At 48.8% G+C, this 20682-nt stretch overlaps 1 protein-coding gene across 2 annotated transcripts in view; it reads right to left on the reverse strand.

The window, feature by feature from the left end:
* Positions 1-8348: 8348 nt before the first annotated feature.
* LRRC4C (leucine rich repeat containing 4C) overlaps positions 8349-20682 on the reverse strand; it is a 182361-nt gene continuing 170027 nt past the window's right edge. For both annotated transcript variants that reach the window (XM_054177074.1, XM_054177073.1), the window contains one exon: positions 8349-10323. In XM_054177074.1, coding sequence (XP_054033049.1) covers positions 8365-10281 — 1917 coding nt within the window. In that variant the 5' untranslated portion in view covers positions 10282-10323 and the 3' untranslated portion in view covers positions 8349-8364. The remainder of the gene's footprint in view (positions 10324-20682) is intronic.

Below are 20682 nucleotides of genomic sequence, written 5' to 3' on the forward strand. Positions count from 1 at the left end.
GGGCCTGGGCACCTCCTGCTAGACCAGCTTGCTCAAGGCACCATCACTCATTCTTTACTCAGAAAAATGCTGAGAACTCTGCAGATTCCAACTGCCATTTGTATGCTTTGCAGCTCTGAAGGTTGGTCCTTTGATAAAATGCATGAGTTACCTTTTCCTGTTATACCATAATCAGGTTATATAGAGAGGTTTTCATGACCTTTGGAGCCACTTGAGAATCTAATAAACAGCATCAGCCCCAACTCTGTCAGCAGCAAAGATTTGTATCATAGGAGCACAGAACTGGCAGGGTTGGAAGGGACCTCAAGGCTTAGCCAGTTCCAAGCCCCCTGCCATGGCCAGGGACACCTCACATTGCAGCAGGTTGCTCACAGCCACCTCCAGCCTGGCTGCAAACACCTCCAGGCAGGAGGCTGCCACCACCTCCCTGGGCAGCCTGTGCCAGGCTCTCACCACCCTCATGGGCGACAACTTCTTCCTCACAGCCAATCTCAATCTATCCAACTCTAGTTTTGCTCCATCCCCCTCAAGTCGTATCCCTCCCTGACACCCTCCAAAGTCCCTCCCCAGCTTTCTTGGAGCCCCCTTCAGATACTGGAAGGCCACAACTAGGTCTCCTGGGATCCTTCTCTTCTCCAGCCTGCACAACCCCAACTCCCTCAGTCTACCTGACAGCCTGACTTGGCAGAGATCCCACATGCAATTCCACATCAAGTGACTTCCAAAGTGTCCTCTGAAACCCAAAACTCTCCAGGCTGAAAACAGGTCACCGCGCCTGTGCAGCCTGCGCCTGATTGAATGAGAATTAATCTCGAGGCTCATACATTGGGTTCATGGAAGAAGAGCATGAGGCTCAAAAGCTGCCCTTTTTTGCCTGTCTGATTTCTTTTAAGAACCACTAAACAATGGAGGTTTAGTTATGATGATGATGATGATGATGATGGAATGACCAAACAATTTGGATGATTACTTCTCCTGCTACTACTACTACTACTACTACTACTACTACTGCTACTGCTACTACTACTACTACTACTGCTATTACTACTACTGCTACTATGAATAATAATAATATTAATAATAATGATGATGATGATGGTGATGATGATGATGATGATGATGATGATGATAAAAGGCAAAACAAGCCACTGAAACTTCCTGCTAAGGTTTTAAACCCTCCACATGGGATGAATTTTGCATGGGGCTTAATTTCTTCCTTTCTGCTCTATGAAAGTCGTTGCACATCCCTCAGCCTGGTTCAGCTCTCTCATCAAGCCATCAAGATATATAAATATTATAGCTGTGCCATTGCTTTCCTCATGAAGAAATAATAATAATAATAATAATAATAATAATAATAATAATAATAATAATAATAATAATAATAATAATAATAATAATACCTATTATACCTATTATTATTCCTATTATACCCATTATTATTATTATTATTATTATTATCATCATCATCATCATCGTCATCATCATCATCATCATCATTATTATCATCAAGGAATGACCAAACTACTACTACTACTACTATTATTATGATGATGATAATAATAATGATAATAATAATGATGATAATAATGATGATAATAATGATGATGATGATGATGATAATAATAATAATAATAATAATAATAATAATAATAATAATAATAATAATAACAACAATAATAATAATAATAATACCTATTATTATACCTATTATTATACCTATTATACCTATTATTATTCCTATTATACCTATTATTATTATTATCATCATCATCATCATCATCATCATCATTATCATCAAGGAATGACCAAACTACTACTACTACTACTATTATTATTATGATTATCATCATCATCATCATCATCACCATCACCATCATCATTATTATCATTAAGGAATGACCAAACTACTACTACTACTATTATTATTATTATGATTGTTATCATTACCATCATCATCATCATCATTATCATCAAGGAATGGCCAAACTATTATTATTATCCCTTAATAGTAATTATAATTCCTTAATAATAATAATAATGGAATAATAATAATGATGGAGTAAAAATAATGATGGAGCAATAATAATGATGGAGCAATAATGGAATAATGGAATAATAATAATAATAATAATAGGAAGAAGAAGAAGAAGAAGAAGAAGAAGAAGAAGAAGAAGAAGAAGAAGAAGTTATAAGAAGAAGTTATAAGAAAAAGAAGTTATAATAATATAATGTATTTATATTTTAATTAATTATTAATAGTTGTACAAATAAGCATGTTTTGTTATTATTATTGTTATTGTTATTATTATAATATTTTTATTTAGGAACAACTAAATAATGTGGATTTTTGTTATTATTATCGCTATTAAGGAATGGTTACACAATACAGATTGATTAATTTATTACTGTTATTGTCTTATTTCTATTATTGTGATGATGATGATGATTAATATTAAGAATGACTAACCAATGGGGATTTACTTATTTATTATTAGTAGTATTATTCAAGAACGACTGAACAGCATGGATTTGCCTCTTTAATATTGTTGCTATTTTTATTATTATCATTTAAGAATGACTAAACAATATGGATTGATTTATTATTATTAGTATTAGTATTAGCATTACTAGTATTACTAGTATTATTATCATTACTACTATTATTATTACTACTAGTATTATTACTAGTATTGCTAGTATTACTAGTACTATTGTTATTAATATTAATATTATTATTAATATTATAATTAATATTAATATTAATATTAATATAATATAAAATAAATATTAATATTAATATAATATTAATGTTAATATTAATATTACCATTCCTCCTACTACTACTACTATTACTATTACTATTACTATTTCTATTATTACTATTATTATTATTGAATGACTGAACAATGTAGATTTATTTAGTAGTAGTAGTATTTAAGAATGACTGAACAATATGGAATTATTATTACTATTATTATTATTACTACTATTACTACTAGTAGTTGTAGCATTACTATTATTATTACTACTACTAATATTACTACTATTATTACTACTACTACAATTATTATTGCTACTACTACTACTATTATTATTATTATTACTGAATGACTAAATAATGTGGATTACTTATGTATTATTAGTGTTGTTATTAATATTTATGAACAAATAAACAGTGTGGTTTTATTTAATTGATGATGATGATGATGATGATGATTAAGAATGACTCAACAATATAGATTTTATTATTATTATTATCATCATCATCACAGCATCACCAAGGTTGGAAGAGACCTCAAAGATCATCGAGTCCAAGCTGGCACCACAGACCTCATGACCAGACCATGGCACCAAGTGCCACATCCAATCCCCTCTTGAACACCTCCAGGGATGGGGACTCCACCATCATCATTATCAACATCATTATTATCATTATTATCATCATTATTTAATCCACACAAATATTGGGGAGCTGTCAGAGGAATACAGGATGTATTGATTGTCTTCTAGAATTAAAAAGCAAGCCACTCAGAATATGTTATACGAAACTGGGATAAACCAAAGACCTATGCTGCAGTCTACTGAGAGCAGCTGAATCCATGATGCTGACATGATGTTTCATCATCTCTTCCCTGCTGTGGGTATTGCCTTACCTACACTTTGGAAGAGCCTTTGACACTGTTCCCCCCAGAACTCTCCTGCACAAGCTGCTGCTGATGGCTTGGCTGAGCAATGCTCTGCTGGGTAAAGCCCTGGCTGGGTGAAAGGGCCCAGAGAGGGGTGGGCAATGGAGTCACATCCAGCTGGCAGCCAGGCACCAGTGGTGCTCCTCAGGGCTGGGTGTTGGGAAAACACTTCTGCTCAACAGCTTCATTGATGACCTTGATGAAGACACATCAGTAGCTCAGCAGTAGGTTTGAAGATGACACCAAGTGAGGTGTCAGTGCTGACCTGCACCAGGGGAGGGTGCAGAGGGACTTGGACAGGTTGGATCCATGGCCAGCGTTCACAGGAGGAGCTTCAACAAGGCCAAGGGCCAGGGCCTGACCTTGGGGCACAACAACCCCAGGCAAGGCTCCAGGCTTGGGGCAGTGTGGCTGGAAAGCTGCTGGCAGAAAGGGACCTGGGGGTGGCCAAGCAGCTGAAGAGGAGCCAGCAGTGTGCCCAGGAGGCCAAGAAAGCCAAAGGCCTCCTGGCTGGGGTCAGCAATGCTGTGTCCAGCAGCAGCAGGGAGGGGATTGTCCCCTGGCACTCAGCTCTGGGCAGCCCACACCTCCAGTGCTGGGTCCAGTTCTGGGCACCTCAGCACAAGAGAGATGTGGAGGTGCTGGAGCCAGGGCAGAGCAGGGCAAGGAAGCTGGGAAGGGCCTGGAGAAGGAATCTGATGGAGAGAGACTGAAGGAGCTGGGGCTGCTTAGTGTGAAAGAGAGGAGGCTGAGGGGAGACCTCCTGGCTCTCTACAGCTCCCTGCAAGGAGGTTGTGGAGAGCTTGGTGCTGGTCTCTGCTCCCAGGTCATTAGTGACAGAACAAGAGGGAATGGCCTCAAGCTGGGACTGGGGAGGTTCAGACTGGACAGTAGGAAGGATTTTTTCCTGTCAGGAGTGGTCAGGGCTTGGAATGTGCTGCCCAGGGAGGTGGTGGAGTCCCCAAGCCTGGCTGTGTCTCAAGGTGGTTTGGCTGTGGTGCTTGGGGTTCTGGTTCAGGGATGAGCCTTGGAGGGCAGGGTTCATGGTTGGCCTTGGTGACCCTGAGGCTCTTTTCCAACCTGCCCATATCTGTGATTCTCAGCAGATAACTGTCACACAAATCTCAGTAACCTATACTCTGATTTGGCTGAGTTTGTTCCTCCTGTTTTATTTAATTTAATATTGGTTTGGTTTATTTTTATTTATTTAATTTCATTACTTTTGACCCAAATCCTCAGACTTCTTCCTTTGACAGCCTTTCGGTTTAGCTGTGCACAGAGGCATGCAACTCTAATTATAGGTATCACAGGCAGCTAAACATATTTCATGTTCATGCCTAGGAGCCCCCAAAAGACTGACCAGGACACCACTAGCTTTGGTACAAAGACAGATTTGCTTACTGGATATTCAGTTGCTGGAGCTAGAAGGAGAACCAAGCTGGTGAAGTGTCTGGAGAACAGGTCTGGTGAGGAGCAGTTGAGGGGTTGGGGGTTGTTTAGCCTGGAGAAGAGGAGGCTCAGGGGAGGCCTTATTGCTCTCTACAACTCCCTGAGAGGAAGTTGGAATGAAGTAGGGGTTGGGCTCCTCTTGCTAGTACCAGGTGATAAAACAAGAAGAGATGGATTGTGGCAGGGGAGGGTTAGGTTGGATGCTAGGAACAATTTCTTTGCTTCAAGAGTGGTCAGGCACTGGCACAGGCTGCCCAGGGAAGGGGTGGAGGCATTCAAGAAACCTGTGGCCATGGCACTTTGGAACATGGGTTGATGCCCATGATGGTCTTAGGTTGATGGCTGAGCTGAATGAGCTTAGAGGTCTCTTCCAGCTGAAACAGCTCTATGATTACATGATTCTCTAAGTGACAAAACCAAAACCATCTCAAACCTTTCACCTTTGTTAACTAAACTGAGAGACAACTGAAAACTCCTTTGCTTTTGAAACCCTTCCTGGCATTGTGAGATGCTCCCTGAGAAATACTGAAGATCACTGAACCCACCTTTAGAAGGAATGATCTGAGTCTTGCCTTAAGAGTCAACAACCCTTGGTTGCCCTGTGCTGCTCACAGAAACTAAACCAAACCCTTTCTTCTTCTGCAGCAGTGATCCAAACCGGTGCAATCCTGCTGTTCAAAGTGACTGCAGTTTGGATCACCACAGCAGGGCGACACAAGAACCTTGACCAACTCTTAGGTCTTCAAAGCCATGCTAAAACCTGAGCTGTATCCAATGCAGACCCCCCCAAATACAACCAAACCCAAACCAAGAGTTTATTTAGCCTGCTTGCTTTTCTCACTGGTAAAGTTCACAGGCTCACAGGGTGTCAGAGGTTGGAAGGGACCCAAAGAGATCTTTCAGTCCAACCCCTCCTGCCAGAGCAGGGGCATAGAATCCAGCACAGGTCACACAGGAACACATCCAGACAGGGATGGAAAGGCTCCACAGAAGGAGACTCCACAGCCTCTCTGGGCAGCCTGCTCCAGGGCTCTGGGACCCTCACAGTAAAGAAGTTCCTCCTCATGTTGAGCTGGAACCTCCTGTGCTGCAGCTTACATCCATTGCCCCTTGGCCTATCCCAGGACACAATGAGCAGACTCTGTCCCTGTCCCCTCCCTCCTGACCCCCAGCCCTCAGCTCTTGATAGACATTGATCAGATCCCTTTCAGCCTTCTCCTTTCCAGACTGAACAGCCCCAGGTCCCTCAGCCCCTCCTCCCCAGGCAGTGCTCCAATCCCCTAATCATCCTTGTAGCCCACTGCTGGACTCTGTCCACCAGATCCCTGTCCCTCCTGAGCTGCGGAGCCAGGAGCTGGATGCAATATTGCAGGTGAGGTCTCAGCAGGGTAGAGGAGAGGGGGAGGAGAATGCCCCTGGCTCTGCTGGCCACACTCCTCTGAATGCAGCCCAGGACCCTATTTGCCTTCTTGGCCACAGGGTCACATTGCTGTCCCATGCAGAACTTGGTGTCCACAGCACTCCCAGGTCCCACTCCACAGGGAGAATCCCAGAATCCCAGCATGGTGGGGGTTGGAAGGGGCCTCTGGAGATCCCCCAGTCCAAGCCCCCTGCTAAAGCAGCATCACCCACTGCAGTTGGCAGAGGATCACATTGCACAGGTGGGTTTGGAATCTCTCTGCAGAGAAGGAGACTCCAGCACCTCCCTGGGCAGCCTGCTCCAGTACTCTGCAACTCCCTAACAGCCTCCTGCCTTCTAGTTTGTGCTCCTTACCTCTCGTCCTGTCACTGGGAACCACTGCTACAGTACTGCCCCCATCCTCCTGACAGCCACTCTGCTTTCTGTCTCCTCATTTCCACAGGCCATGCACCACTGGAGTTACAGGCTGGGAACTCTGTCTCTCTTGTCAAAGTCATGTGAGGGCTGCCTGACTCAGCCCTTTGGAGAGCACTTCCCTAACTAGCACAAAGCCTGGGTGCAAGTTAGAACTGTATGAAAGCAAGGACCAAATCCAAGCCCTACTGTGGCGATCCCCAACCTGAAGGTGTTGAAGGCCAGGTTGGACAAGGCCTTGAGCAACTTGCTCTAGGGTTTAGGTGTCCTTGCCTATAATAAGTGCATTGGTACTAGATGATCTTTAAGGTTCTTTACAGCCCAAACCATGCTATGATTGTGTGATCAGAGGATTGTAGGATAACACCACCTGCAAGGACCAAATCCAAGCCCTATTTTGGCTCTCTTCTCCCTGGAGGAGTTGAAGGCTACTCTCCATCAGATCCCCTCCCAACCTGTCCTGCTGCAGTTTATTCTTCCTCCCCAGCTGCAGGACTCTGCACTCATCCTTGCTGAACCTCATCAGGTTCCTCTGTGCCCAGCTCTCAGCCTGCCCAAATCTCGCTGGACGGTCTCACAGCCCTCATCTGCATCAGCCAAGCCTCCCAGCTTGGTGTCATTAGTTGCTGTCAAAAGTTGCTGTCATTATTCCATCCGCTGTCGAATCCTTGCAGGAAGGGCAGGAGAAAACCAAAGGATAAAGGAGGGCCTCACAGCCCTCATCTGCATCAGCCAAGCCTCCCAGCTTGGTGTCATCAGTTGCTGTCAAAAGTTGCTGTCATTATTCCATCCGCTGTCGAATCCTTGCAGGAAGGGCAGGAGAAAACCAAAGGATAAAGGAGAGAAGAGAGAGGAGTGGCAAAACAGAGCGAACCTCACCCCTGGAACTCACCACACAAACTCCCCCCAAGGGGAAGAGAATTCTCACAACGTTTCCTAGCCCAGCCCTCAGAGAGGATCAGGACCTGCTGTGAAAGTGCTGGCAGGGTAGGCTGGGAGGGGGTGGGGGAGGGAGGGTGGAAAACAAGAAAGGGGGAAGGAGGAGGAGGGGAAAGAAGTGCAGCAACCCCCCAGGTTGTGAGGAATACAGAGAATGTTGTCTGCTTTAGAGCACAATAGAATTTTTAATAAATAAATTTCTTTGTTTTGTTTTTTTTTTTTCTTTGTAAAGACACTTCTTTTTTTTTTTGTTCTTTTTTGTTTGTCTGTTTGTTTTTGTTTTTTTGTTTTTTTTTTTGTTGGTTTTTGTTTTTTCTGAAACAGTAGGATTTAGCCCCAGTCGTTTGTGTCATTTGCTTTATAAACCGTCTGTCGTTGTCCCTCCCCACCCTGCCCCTCCCCTCCCCCCCCCCAGCCCCACCTCCCCCCCTGCCCCGTAACGTCATAAAGGGTTCAGATCTGAGTCTCTTGCACGTTGTCCTTGGAGTTCATTCGGATCAATAACGGTTCATGCACCGAACTGTGTATTGAATTTATTGTGTTAACTGTGGTTGTGTGGTTGAAAGGAGACTTGTAAGAGTTATAGTGGTTCAGGTGCTCATGCTCTATGGCTGGCATGGGCAAGTGACTCTCTAGGGGCGCGTCGCCCGTCAGCTCGTCGTCCACGTTGATGATCTCGACAGTCCGCGTCGGGGCGTGATGGCTCTGCCGGTGATGCTGCTTCCGCATCTTGTAGAAGATGACCAGCATCACGGCGGCCATCAGGGTGATGGCCACGAAACAACCAATGATGATTTTGGTGGTCTTCATCACCTCGTCGATCCCCGGCATCCCGTTGCCCGCGTCCGTCACGGGGATGGTGAAGGTTTTCTCCGTCGTTCTTGTGCTCTGCGGGGTGAGGGAGGTCGTCATGTTCGTGGTCTCCCAGCCGGTGACCGGCGTGGGCCCGACCTGCTCGGTGGTCTGCGCCTCGTCCTGAGAAGGTTCCACAGTCTCTACTGTGACGGTCGAGAAGTAGGTGTAGCCGGGGTTCTCCAGGGCGGTCACGTTCAGCGTGGCGGAGGCCGTGGTGTTCCCCACGGAGTTACTCACCATGCACGTGTACAGCCCCGTGTCCTGCACGGTCACCTTGGTGAAATTCAAGGTGCCGTCGCTCAGCACCGCGATCCGCACTCGGTACGCCCCGTGGGTCATGACGGATCCGTTGGGGGTGATCCAGGACACGGAGGTCAGGGAGGTGGACGCCCGGCACTTCATCTCCGCGGCCATGCCCTCCGTGACGTTGAGGTCCGCCGGCGGCTCCACGATGACCGGGGCGTAGCACGTGAAGTAATTCAGGTCCAGCTCCCCGATGTACCTTCCTTTTAAGCTGGGAGGCGTGTGGCAGCGGGCGCAGCAGGCCGTGTTGGAGGGCGCCTTGTCCTTGATCCACCAGCTGAGCCAGAGGATGTCGCAGTTGCAGTTCCAAGGGTTGTGGTGCAGGTGGATCCTCTCCAGGCGGAGCGGCGTGAACAGGTCGTGAGGCAGCAGCGTGAGGTTGTTGTGTGCCAGGTTGATCTCCACCAGCGACTGAAGGTTGTCGAAAGCGTTCCTCTCTATCACTTGGATCTGGGACTGTATCATCCACAGCTTCTGCAGATGCATCAGCCCTTGGAAGGACCCCGGCCGGATGGCCGTCAGGTGGTTCCCGGATAGGTCCAACTCGTCCAGTTTCACCAGCGGGGTGAGGTTAGGGATTTCCCGGAGGTTGCACATGGCGAGGTTCAAATACCTCAGGTTGGACAGACCTTCAAAGGCACCTTCTGAGATGTACGAAAGCCTTTTCAGCTCCCCCAGATCCAGCCTCCGGAGAGAAGGGATCCTGTTAAAAGCGTAAGAAGGGATGCTCTCAATGGGGTTGTTCCTCAACCACAGCTCCTTCAGTTTAGACAGGTATACAAAAGCCCCATTCGGGATAGTGGTCAGGCGGTTGTCGAAGAGCTCCAAAGTGTTGAGGTTAGCCAGACCATTGAAAGCCCCGATTTCAATTGTTCTGATGTGATTCCTGCTGAGCTGCAGGATCTCCAGGTGCCTCAGGTGCTTGAAGCTATTCACTTTGATGATCTGGATCTGGTTCTCATGGAGGTTGAGCAACCTGGTGTTGGTGGAGATGCCGTCTGGCACGTCCCTCAGGTTCTTCCGGACGCAAATCACCTTGCTGAACTGGTTGCTGCAGGAGCAGACGGAAGGGCAAGTCTGTGCCCTCACTAGACCGGCCACCACGAGAAGCTGAAGAGCCAACAGCACCACAAGCAGGGGGTCAAATAGGGCCCTGTTAAACCTAGGACCTATCATTATCTGCTGTGGATGTAAGGTCATCTTGTTCAACATTCATAATTTATTTGGTGTTGGTCCTTCTGGAGTTTGAATAGCCTGGAAGGAAGAAAAGAGAGAAGGGAGAAGGAGAGCATTAAATTAAGCTCAAGGTGTGCTAAGTCAAAACTAAAGGCTGCTTCAGTCCTTTCTGTTGACTCCACCCATTTCATGCTATAGGAAGAAGGGAGAAGGAGAACGTTAAATTAAGCTCAAATAGGGAGGTTGTAGCCAGGTGGGGGTTGGTCTCTCCTCCCAGGCACCCAGCACCAGAACAAGAGGACACAGTCTTAAGCTGCACCAGGGCAAGTTTAGGCTGGAGGTGAGGAGAAAGTTCTCCCCAGCAAGAGTAACTGGTCTTTGGAATGTGCTGCCCAGGGAGGTGGTGGAGTCACCACCACTGGAGGTGTTCAAGAGGGGATTGGACATGGCACTTGGTGCCATAGTTTAGTAGTCATGAGGTCTGTGGTGACAGGTTGGACTTGCTGATCAGACAGGTGGATGTTGGTCTCTTCTCCCAGGCACCCAGCACCAGAACAAGAGGACACAGTCTCAAGCTGTGCCAGGGGAGGTTTAGGCTGGATGTTAGGAAGAAGTTCTACACAGAGTGATTGCCCATTGGGATGTGCTGTCCAGGGAGGTGGTGGAGTCACCACCACTGGAGGTGTTCAGGAGGAGACTTGATGGGGTGATTGGTGCCATGGGTTAGATGTTTGGGTGGGCTGGATTGGTTGATGGGTTGGACACGATGATCTTGAAGGTCTCTTCCAACCTGGTCTATTCCATTCTATTCTATCCTATCCTATCTTATCCTATCCTATCCTATCCTATCCTATCCTATCCTATCCTATCCTATCCTATCCTATCCAATCCTATCCTATCCTATCCTATCCTATTCTATCTTTGAGGTCTTTTCCAACCTTACTGATTCTATGATTCCATCTAAGAGTGCTAAGTCTAAACCAAGGCTTCTTCGGCCCTTTCAGTCGACTCTACCCATTTCATGCTATAGAGACTGTACTATTTTCTTGCCTGTAGAGCTATGCATGGCAGCTGTAATTGGCCATGAGCTAGGAGAAAGACAGATGTTTCACTGCTCCTGCTCATCCCCGCGTGTCACACGGGTTGCTGGATGGCAGATAACAAGTTCAACCCTGGCAGATACCTAAAAATAGATGTTCTGACTCAGCAGGGTGAGCTGAGAGAAGTGACAAGGGCCTCAGAAGGAAGAAAATTGTCAAGAGAGGAATCATTAGAATATTCAGGTTGTTAAGCCTCTTGACACATTATGAGACAAGAGAACAGATTCTGTGAAGAGCAAGAGGAGACTCCTGTTCTGCATGGGTGAACAAAATCTTTGTCTGTACCAAAGTGATTCCTGCCCTGAAAACCAAATCACAGAATCCAAGCCACAGAACACATCTGGTTGGAACCACAGAATCACAGAATGTTAGAGGCTGGAAGGGACCTCCAAAGCTCAGCCAGTCCAACCCCCCTGCCATAGCAGGAGCACCCAGAGCAGCTCACACAGCAGCACAGCCAGGCAGGGCTTGAAGAGCTCCACAGAGGGAGACTCCACAACCCCCCTGGGCAGCCTGCTCCAGGCTTCTCTCACCCTCCCAGGGGAAAAATTCTTCCTCCTCTTCCCATGGCACTTCCTCTGCCTCAGCTTCCACCACTGCCCCTGGTGCTGGCATTGGGCATCCCCCAGCAGAGCCTGGCTCCAGCCTCTGGGCACTGCCCCTGCACAGCTTTAGCAGCAGCAAGGAGCTCACCCTCAGGCTCCTCCTCTGCAAGCTCCAGAGCCCTCAGCTGCCTCAGGCTCTCCTCCTGAGGAAGATCTTCCACTGTCTGCAGCATCTTTGTGGCTCTGTGCCGGACTCATTCAAGCAGCTCACTGTCTTTCTTGATTTGAGGGGCCCAGAACTGGACACAATCTTCCAGATGCAGCCTCACCAGCAGAGGGGGAGGAGAACCATCTTAGTGAAAAGGAAGAGGCTCTCAGCCTCTCCTCCCCAGGCAGTGCTGCAGTCCCTTCAGCATCCTTGGAGCCCTCCCTTGGACTCTCTCCAGCAGATCCCTGTCCCTCCTGAGCTGGGGAGCCCAGAACTGGCTGCAATATTCCAGGTATGGCCTCAGCAGGGCAGAGGAGAGAGGGAGGAGAACCTCTCTCAACCTACTGGTCACACCTCTTCTAATCCACCCCAGAATGGCCAGGTGGGGGTTGGTCTCTTCTCCCAGGCAACCAGAGGCAGAACAAGAGGACACAGTGTCAAGCTGTGCCAGGGGAGGTTTGGGCTGGATGTTAGGAAGAAATTCTTCCCAGCAAGAGAGATTGGCCATTGGGATGTGCTGCCCAGGGAGGTGGTGGAGTCACCATCCCTGGAGGTGTTTAAGAGGAGCCTGGATGAGGCACTTGGTGCCATGGTTTAGTTGATCACATGGTATTGGGTGATAGGTTGGACTGGATGATCTCTGAGGTCTTTCCAACCTGGTTAATTCCATTCCATTCCATTCCATTCCATTCCATTCCATTGCTGGCTTATAGTCATCCTTACATCCACCAGGACCCCCAGGTCCTTTCCCGTTCACTGCTCTCTGGCAAGTCAGTCCCCAACCTGTACTGGTGCATGGAGTTGGTCCTTCCCAGGAGCAAGACTCTCCCCTTGCCCTTGTTGAGCTTCATGAAATTTCTCCCTGCCCAGAAAGAGAACTGCAAGCTCTTCCAGCCCAACCTTCAACCCACCATGTCCCTAAGCCCCAGCTCCACACGCTGCTTGAACACCTCCAGGGATGGTGACTCCAGCACTGCCCTATGTTTGAGAATCCTCTCTGTGAGGAAATAATTTGCTAGTCATGCAAATGTCAGGGTTTTCAAGAGGGTAACCTCACCTATTTCAAGTAAAAACAAGCAAACCAAACCCAATAAACCACCAAAGCAACATCCTGAGCATCAACTCTTCCCTACCGTCAAACAGCATCATCCAATGTGGTATTTCCTCCTCAACTCCCTGTTGTGGTGTGGCACCAAGCAGCACAGCAACACTCACTAGGAAATGGGTGCTGAACCCAGAAATCAATGTAAATGCTGTGGGGGAAAAAATGCCTACATAAATATCCATGCAGCTTCAGGGCTGTACCAGGGGACACCAGCGGTGGTTGAGGCTCCATCCCTGGAGCAGGGACAGGAGCAGGGACAATGGCTTCAAAGTAGAGCAGAGCAGATTGAGATTGGATGTGAGGAACAAGTTCTGCAGCATGAGGGTGGTGGAACACTGGCACAGGTTGCCCAGGGAGGTGGTTGAGGCTCCATCCCTGGAGATGTTTAAGGTGAGGCTGGACAGGGCTGTGGGCAACCTGCTCTAGTTGGGGATGTCCCTGCTGAGTGCAGAGGGGTTGGACTGGATGAGCTTTGGAGGTGCCTTCCAGCCTGGACCATTCTGTGATTCTATGAAATACCTCCCAACATTACTTTGGAGATAAATTACCCCCCAAATCAGTTGCCAGGCCAGATCAGAAGGGTTTGGAAGCAAAGGAAGCTCTATTTACAAGCTAACTGCAATCTGCAAATATGAAATGCAACAAATCTGTCCAATGTACAACATTTACAGGTGTTTACAGTTTAGAAGCAACACAAGGAGCCCCCCACACCAAACCAGGGGGCTATCAATAGCTGGGTCCCCTCTCCACCCCCTGCTGGACAAGGGAAAGGCAGAAGGAGAAAAACAGAGAGTAGCTTCTTGGTTACTTAGCCACAACAAAGCAGTGCAGCCAAGGTCAGCAAGCCAGCAGCTGGCATCTGCTGGGGCTAGAGCCAAGAAAGAGAAAGAAATACTTTAGAATCATAGAATCACATTATCAGCCAGGTTGGAAAAGACCTCAGAGGTCATCAAGTCCAACCTATTGCCTAATGCCTAACACCTCCTGACAACTAAACCATGGCTGCAAGTGCCACATCCAAGCCTATGCTGAACACCTTCAGGGACTCTACCACCTCCCTGGGCAGCACACCCCATCTGTTGAGTGCAGAGGGGGATTGGACTGGATGAGCTTTGGAGGTCCCTTCCAGCCCAGCCCATTCTGTGATTCAGCTAATGAGCATCAAAGAATACATCAGGCAGTGCTCTGCAAGACCTCACTTCCACATGGTGCAAGCTTTGTGTGAGGCTAAGGTATTGCAGTGAGATCCCCAGTGCTACTGGGAGGACATTGAAAGGATCCTTTCTTTTATACTGGTGCTTTTCCACAGCTTAGGGTTTGAAGTGTGCAGGAAGTCTTGGTACAGTCATTTCACACCAGGCTAATTTTAAATCATAAATAGCCTGGAAATACTCAGGAATAAAAAAATAGCCATCACAAAACCACTGTGAAAAACTAAAGCCTTGAAGAGCATTATGGAAATGTTGTAATGGGCACCCCACAACAGCTTTGCACAAAGATCCATCTGGAACCCTGTCCCAGAGCAATTTGCTATTCAGTGTCTCTCTCTTGTGCTGCAGACACAGGCAGTTTGGACTTCACAGGCTCACAGGATGTCAGAGGTTGGAAGGGACCTCTGGAGATCTTCCAGGCCAACCCCCCTGCCAGAGCAGCACCATAGAATCCAGCTCAGGGCACACAGGAACACATCCAGACAGGGATGGAAAGGCTCCACAGAAGGAGACTCCACAACCTCTCTGGGCAGCCTGCTCCAGGGCTCTGGGACCCTCACAGGCAAGAAGTTCCTCCTCATGTTGAGCTGGAACCCCCTGTGCTGCACTTTCCATCCATTGCCCCTTGGCCTATCCCAGGGCACAGTGAGCAGAGGCTGTCCCTGGCCCTTCCTGCCTGACCCCCAGCCCTCAGCTCTTGATAGACATTGATCAGATCCCTCTCAGCCTTCTCCTCTCCAGACTCAACAGCCCCAGGGCTCTCAGCCTCTCCTCTCCAGGCAGTGCTGCAGTCCCTTCAGCAGCCTTGCAGCCCTCCCTTGGCCTCTCTCCAGCAGATCCCTGTCCCTCCTGACCTGGGGATCCCAGAGCTGGATGCAATATTCCAGGTGAGGTCTCAGCAGGGCAGAGTAGAGGAGGAGAACCTCCCTGGCTCTGCTGGCCACACTCCTCTGAATGCCTCCCAGGACCCACTTGGCCTTCTTGGCCCCCAGGGCACATTGCTGTCCCATGCAGAGCTTGCAGCCCACCAGCACTCCCAGCTCCTTCTCCTTGGGGCTGCCCTCCAGCAGATTCCCTCCCAACCTGTCCTGCTGCAGTTTATTCTTCCTTCCCAGACATACAGCCACACATGGAACACAGACCAGCATCAGCTTCTTCAGCCTTTCTTGACAACTCTTTGTCTTCTATTTGATTTTCTCTTCTTTTTTTTCTTTCTCCCTCCCCTTCATTTTCCCCAGTCCCAAGATATCAACTCTGTGGTCAATCCAATACCACCAGTGCCCTCTGCTGTAGAGATCTAAAACGTAGTTGTCGATGCTAAGTTTCCTTACTGCACAGTGCAGCTCCTCAGGCAGCCTAGGATTAATCAATGGGGTTCCTAACAGGACCTTAGAGAGGGTTGTGGAGCACTGGAGCAGGCTGCCCCAAGGAGTGTTGGAGTTTTCTTCTCTGGAGGCATTCAAAACCCACCTAGATGCCATCCTATGCAACCTGCTCTAGGTGAACCTCCTTTAACAGGATCCTGGGCAAGCTGCTGTGGGTATTTTAGCTGGGGAGTTAGACTAGATGACCTCCAGAGTTCCCTTCCAACTCCTTTCAACCTGCTAAAGGCAGATCACCCAAATAAGGCTGCATGGAACCTCGTTGTGCAGGTGGGTTTGGAATCTCTTCAGAGGTGGAAACTCCACAACCTTTCTAGGCAGCTCTACCTCTGCTCATGGCATCTCAGCATGGTGGGGATTGGAAGGAACCTCTGGGCATCAATTAATCCAACCCACCCTGATAAAGCAGAGGCACCCACAGCAACATGTCCAGGCAGGTTTTGAAGGTCTCCAGAGAAGACTCCACAGCCTTTCCAGGCAGCTCCATCTCTGTTCATGGCATCTCAACATGATGGGCATGGGAAGGAACCTCTGGGCATCAATTAATCCAACCTGCCCAGACAGAGCAGAGGCACCCACAGCAACATGTCCAGGCAGGTTTTGAAGGTCTCCAGAGAAGGACTCCACAACCTTTCCAGGCAGCCTGCTCCAGGGCTCCAGCACCCTCACAGCAAAGAAAGTAGAATAGAATAGAACAGAATGAACCAGCTTGGAATAGACCTTTGAGATCATCCAGTCCAACCTATCACCCAACACCATCTGATCAGCTCAACCATGGCACCAAGTGCCTCATCCAGGCTCCTCTTAAACACCTCCAGGGATGGTGACTCCACCACCTCCCTGGGCAGCACATTCCCATGGCCAATCTCTCTGTCTGTGAAGAACTTCTTCCTAATCTCCAGCCTAACCCTCGCCTGGCACAGCTTGAGACTGTGTCCTCTTGTTCTGCCTCTGGCTGCCTGGGAGAAGAGACCAACCCCCACCTGGCTACAACCTCCCTTCAGGGAGTTGTAGAAGGCAATGAGGTCTGCCCTGAGCCTCCTCTTCTCCAGGCTAAGCAACCCCAGCTCCCTCAGCCTCTCCTCATAGGGCTTGTGCTCCTGGTTTCCAGTTTGTGCCTGTTGCCCCTTGTCCCATCTCTGGAAACCAGTGAAAAGAGCCCAGCCCCATCCTCATGGCCTCCACCTTTTAGTTGTTGAGAAGATCTCCTCTCAGTCTGCTCATCTTCAGGCTTGAGAGCAGTCTGGAGGAGGACTTGGTGGTGTTGGCTGATGAAAACTCTCCATGAGCTACCAGTGTGCGCTTGCAGGCCAGGAGGTCAACTGGGCTGCATCAAAAGCTGTGTGACCAGCATGGTGAGGGACATCATTCTGTCCCTCTACTGTGCTCTGGTGAGACCCCACCTGGAGCACTGTGTCCAGTTCTGTTGCCCCCAGTGCAAGAAGAACATGGACCTGTTGGAGAGAGTCTAGAGGAGGTCATGAAGACGGAGCACCAGCTGCAAGAGTTGGAGCTGTTCAGTCTGGAGAAGAGAAGGCTCCAGGGAGATCTTAGAGCAGCCTTCCAGTTCCTGAAGGGGCTACAGAAGGGACTACAGAAGGGGGTACAGGTGAGGCCACAGAAGGGACTACAGAAGGGGGTACAGGTGAGGCCACAGAAGGGACTACAGAAGGGGCTACAGGTGGGGCCACAGAAGGGACTACAGAAGGGGCTACAGGTGGGGCCACAGAAGGGGCCACAGGAGAGCTGAGGAGGAACTTTTGACAAGGGCTTGGAGTGATAGGATGAGTGGCAATGATTTTAAGCTGGGAGAGGGGAGATCAAGTCTGGAGATTAGGAAGAAATTCTTTGCAGTGAGGGTGGGAAGGCACTGGAGCAGGTTGCCCAGGGAGGTGGTGGATGCCCCCTCCCTGGAGGTGTTCAAGGCTGGGGCCTTGAGCAACCTGGACTAGTGAAAGGGTTCTCTGTCTATGGTGGGGAGGGGGTTGGAACTGGATGGTCTCTAAGGTCCAACCCCAACCAAAGCATTCTGTGATTCTTTGATTCTAGGATTCCCAAAGGTCTGCTTGATGAGCTAGGGCAGGTGGCAAGGCGATTTGTCTGAGCTCCAGTGACCCTTTCCTGGCTGTCTGTTCGTTTAGTTGCCGTTGGCAACTCGTCCTGAGCTTGCTGTCTGCTCTCTGGGTCCATGAATAACTGTCTCAGCAGCAGAGCAGAGCAGAGGCCGTGGCTTTACCTCACTATCTGCTTGATGAGCTAAGGCTCTTCAGTGGGTGCTGCACAGCTGTCACCCACCAAGAATCAAAAGTGACGGGATGCTCTGTGTCCCCGCCTGCAAAGCACAGGCTGGGCTGATCAGATATCAGGTGATTAAGCTGGGGCAGTGAAATGAACTCATCACAAGTACATCTCCTCTGCAGCACAGCTAAATCATCACAACTCCCCCTCAGCCACGTGCCAGAGAATTTCGGGCTGAGGAGCACTCGGGGCAGCTCTCCCAACTTCCTGGCGGCTCCATGGGCTGCTCTCAGCAAACCCTGGCAGCTTCAAGCTGATGCCCAGGGTGTTTGCTACAGATCTAGTGCTGGGAAAGTGTGGTGGTTTGAGCCTTAACTGGGAGTTAAGAGCTCAGATGGGGGCAAGAATGAGAATCTCTCCACCGCTCCCCCCCTCCCCTCCCTCCCAACAGAGAGAGGAAAAAAAAGGAAGGAACAAATCCACCAAGCAATAACTTGGAGTTGGCCTGGAAGTGGAGAGGGAAAGAGTTTTCTTTTAACTATATATATATATAACAATAATATTCCTGTGTCCAGTTCTGGGCTCCTCAGTTCAGAAAGGAGGTTGACTTGCTGGAAGGTGTCCAGAGAAGGGCAACAAAGTTGGTGAGGGGTTTGGAGCACAGCCCTGTGAGGAGAGGCTGAGGGAGCTGGGGTTGCTTAGCCTGGAGAAGAGAAGGCTCAGGGGTGACCTCATTGCCTTCTACAACTCCCTGAAGGGAGGTTGTAGCCAGGTGGGGGTTGGTCTCTTCTCCTAGGCAACCAGCACCAGAACAAGAGGACACAGTCTCAAGCTGTGCCAGGGTAGCTTTAGGCTGGAGGTTAGGAGGACATTCTACCCAGAGAGAGTGATTGCCCATTGGGATGGGCTGCCCGGGGAAGTGGTGGAGTCACCATCCCTGGAGGTGTTCAGGAGGAGACTTGATAGGGTGCTTGGTGCCATGGGTTAGTTGATTAGGTGGTGTTGGATGATAGGTTGGACATGGTGATCTTGAAGGTCTCTTCCAACCTGCTTAATTCTATTCTATTCTATTCTATTCTATTCTATTCTATTCTATTCTATTCTTCCTATTCTATTCTATTCTATACCAGGTAAGGTTCACAAGGGCAAGGAACAAGGATGGATGGGAGGGGGACAAAGAGGAAGAATACAAAACCAGTCTCTCTCTGAAGAGGCACAGAGGCAGCAGGGAGAAGGATCAGGCCTGACCACGTGGCAGAGGAGCAGGAGGGCAGCTGCAGTAGCTCTCATCCAGGAGAGGCAAGAGCCAAAAGGACAACTAATGACTGCAATGTCCTGCTTTTTACACCCTAGCTGGACAGGGAGGGGGGAGTGGAACAGACTCAGCTTCCCAGCTGGGAAAGGCCCTGCAGAGAGTGCAAAGTACCCACAAGCCCTCCCCCCTGCTTTGGTTTTTGTTTTCAGAATGGGTTAACCCACCACACCCTGGCAGCTTCAGGCTGATGCCCAGGGGGTTTGCCACAGATCTGGAGTGGAAAGTGGGGGGAAGGTAAAGAAATGACCAAAGGAAATTAATGATAAGACCTAAGTAATCCCATTGGTGGGTTGCCTAACATAAAGTACAGGGGTTGCTTAGCCTGGGGAAGAGGAGGCTCAGGGGGAGACCTCATTGCTCTCTCCAGCAACCTGAAGAGAGGTTGTAGCCAGGTGGGGGTTGGTCTCTTCTCCCATGCACTCAGCACCAGAACAAGAGGACACAGTCTCACGTTTAGGCTGGAGGTGAGGAGATAGTTCTTCCCAGAAAGAGATGGGATGTGCTGCCCAGGGAGGTGGTGGAGTCCCTGAAGGTGTTCAGCATAGGCTTGGATGTGGCACTCACAGCCATGGTTTAGTTGTCAGGAGGTGTTAGGCATTAAGCAATAGGTTGGACTTGATGACCTCTGAGGTCTTTTCCAACCTGGCTGATAATGTGATTCTATGATTCTAAAGTATTTCTTTCTCTTTCTTGGCTCTAGCCCCAGCAGATACCAGCTGCTGGCTTCTGCTGGCTTGCTGACCTTGGCTGCACTGCTTTGTTGTGGCTAAGTAACCAAGAAGCTACTCTCTGTTTTTCTCCTTCTGCCCTTCCCTTGTCCAGCAGGGGGTGGAGAGGGGACCCAGCTATTGATAGCCCCCTGGTTTGGTGTGGGGGGCTCCTTGTGTTGCTTCTAAACTGTAAGCACATGTAAATGTTGTACATTTGTACAGATTTGTTGCATTTCATATTTGCAGACTGTAGTTAGCTTGTAAATAGAGTTTCCTTTGCTTCCAAACCCTTCTGATCTGGCCTGGCAACTGATTTGGGGGGTAATTTATCTCCAAATTAGTGTTGGGAGGTATTTCATAGAATCACAGAATGGTCCAGGCTGGAAGGCACCTCCAAAGCTCACCCAGCCCAACCCCCTCTGCACTCAGCAGGGACATCCCCAACTGGAGCAGGTTGCCCACAGCCCTCTCCAGCCTCACCTTGAACATCTCCAGGGATGGAGCCTCAGCCACCTCCCTGGACAATCTGTGCCACTGTTTCACCACCCTCCTGCTGCAGAACTTGTTCCTCACATCCAATCTCAATCTGCTCTGCTCTACTTTGAAGCCATTGTCCCTGCTCC

Source organism: Dryobates pubescens, chromosome 37 (assembly GCF_014839835.1).
Source record: "Dryobates pubescens isolate bDryPub1 chromosome 37, bDryPub1.pri, whole genome shotgun sequence".
NCBI classification, from domain to species: Eukaryota; Metazoa; Chordata; class Aves; order Piciformes; family Picidae; genus Dryobates; species Dryobates pubescens.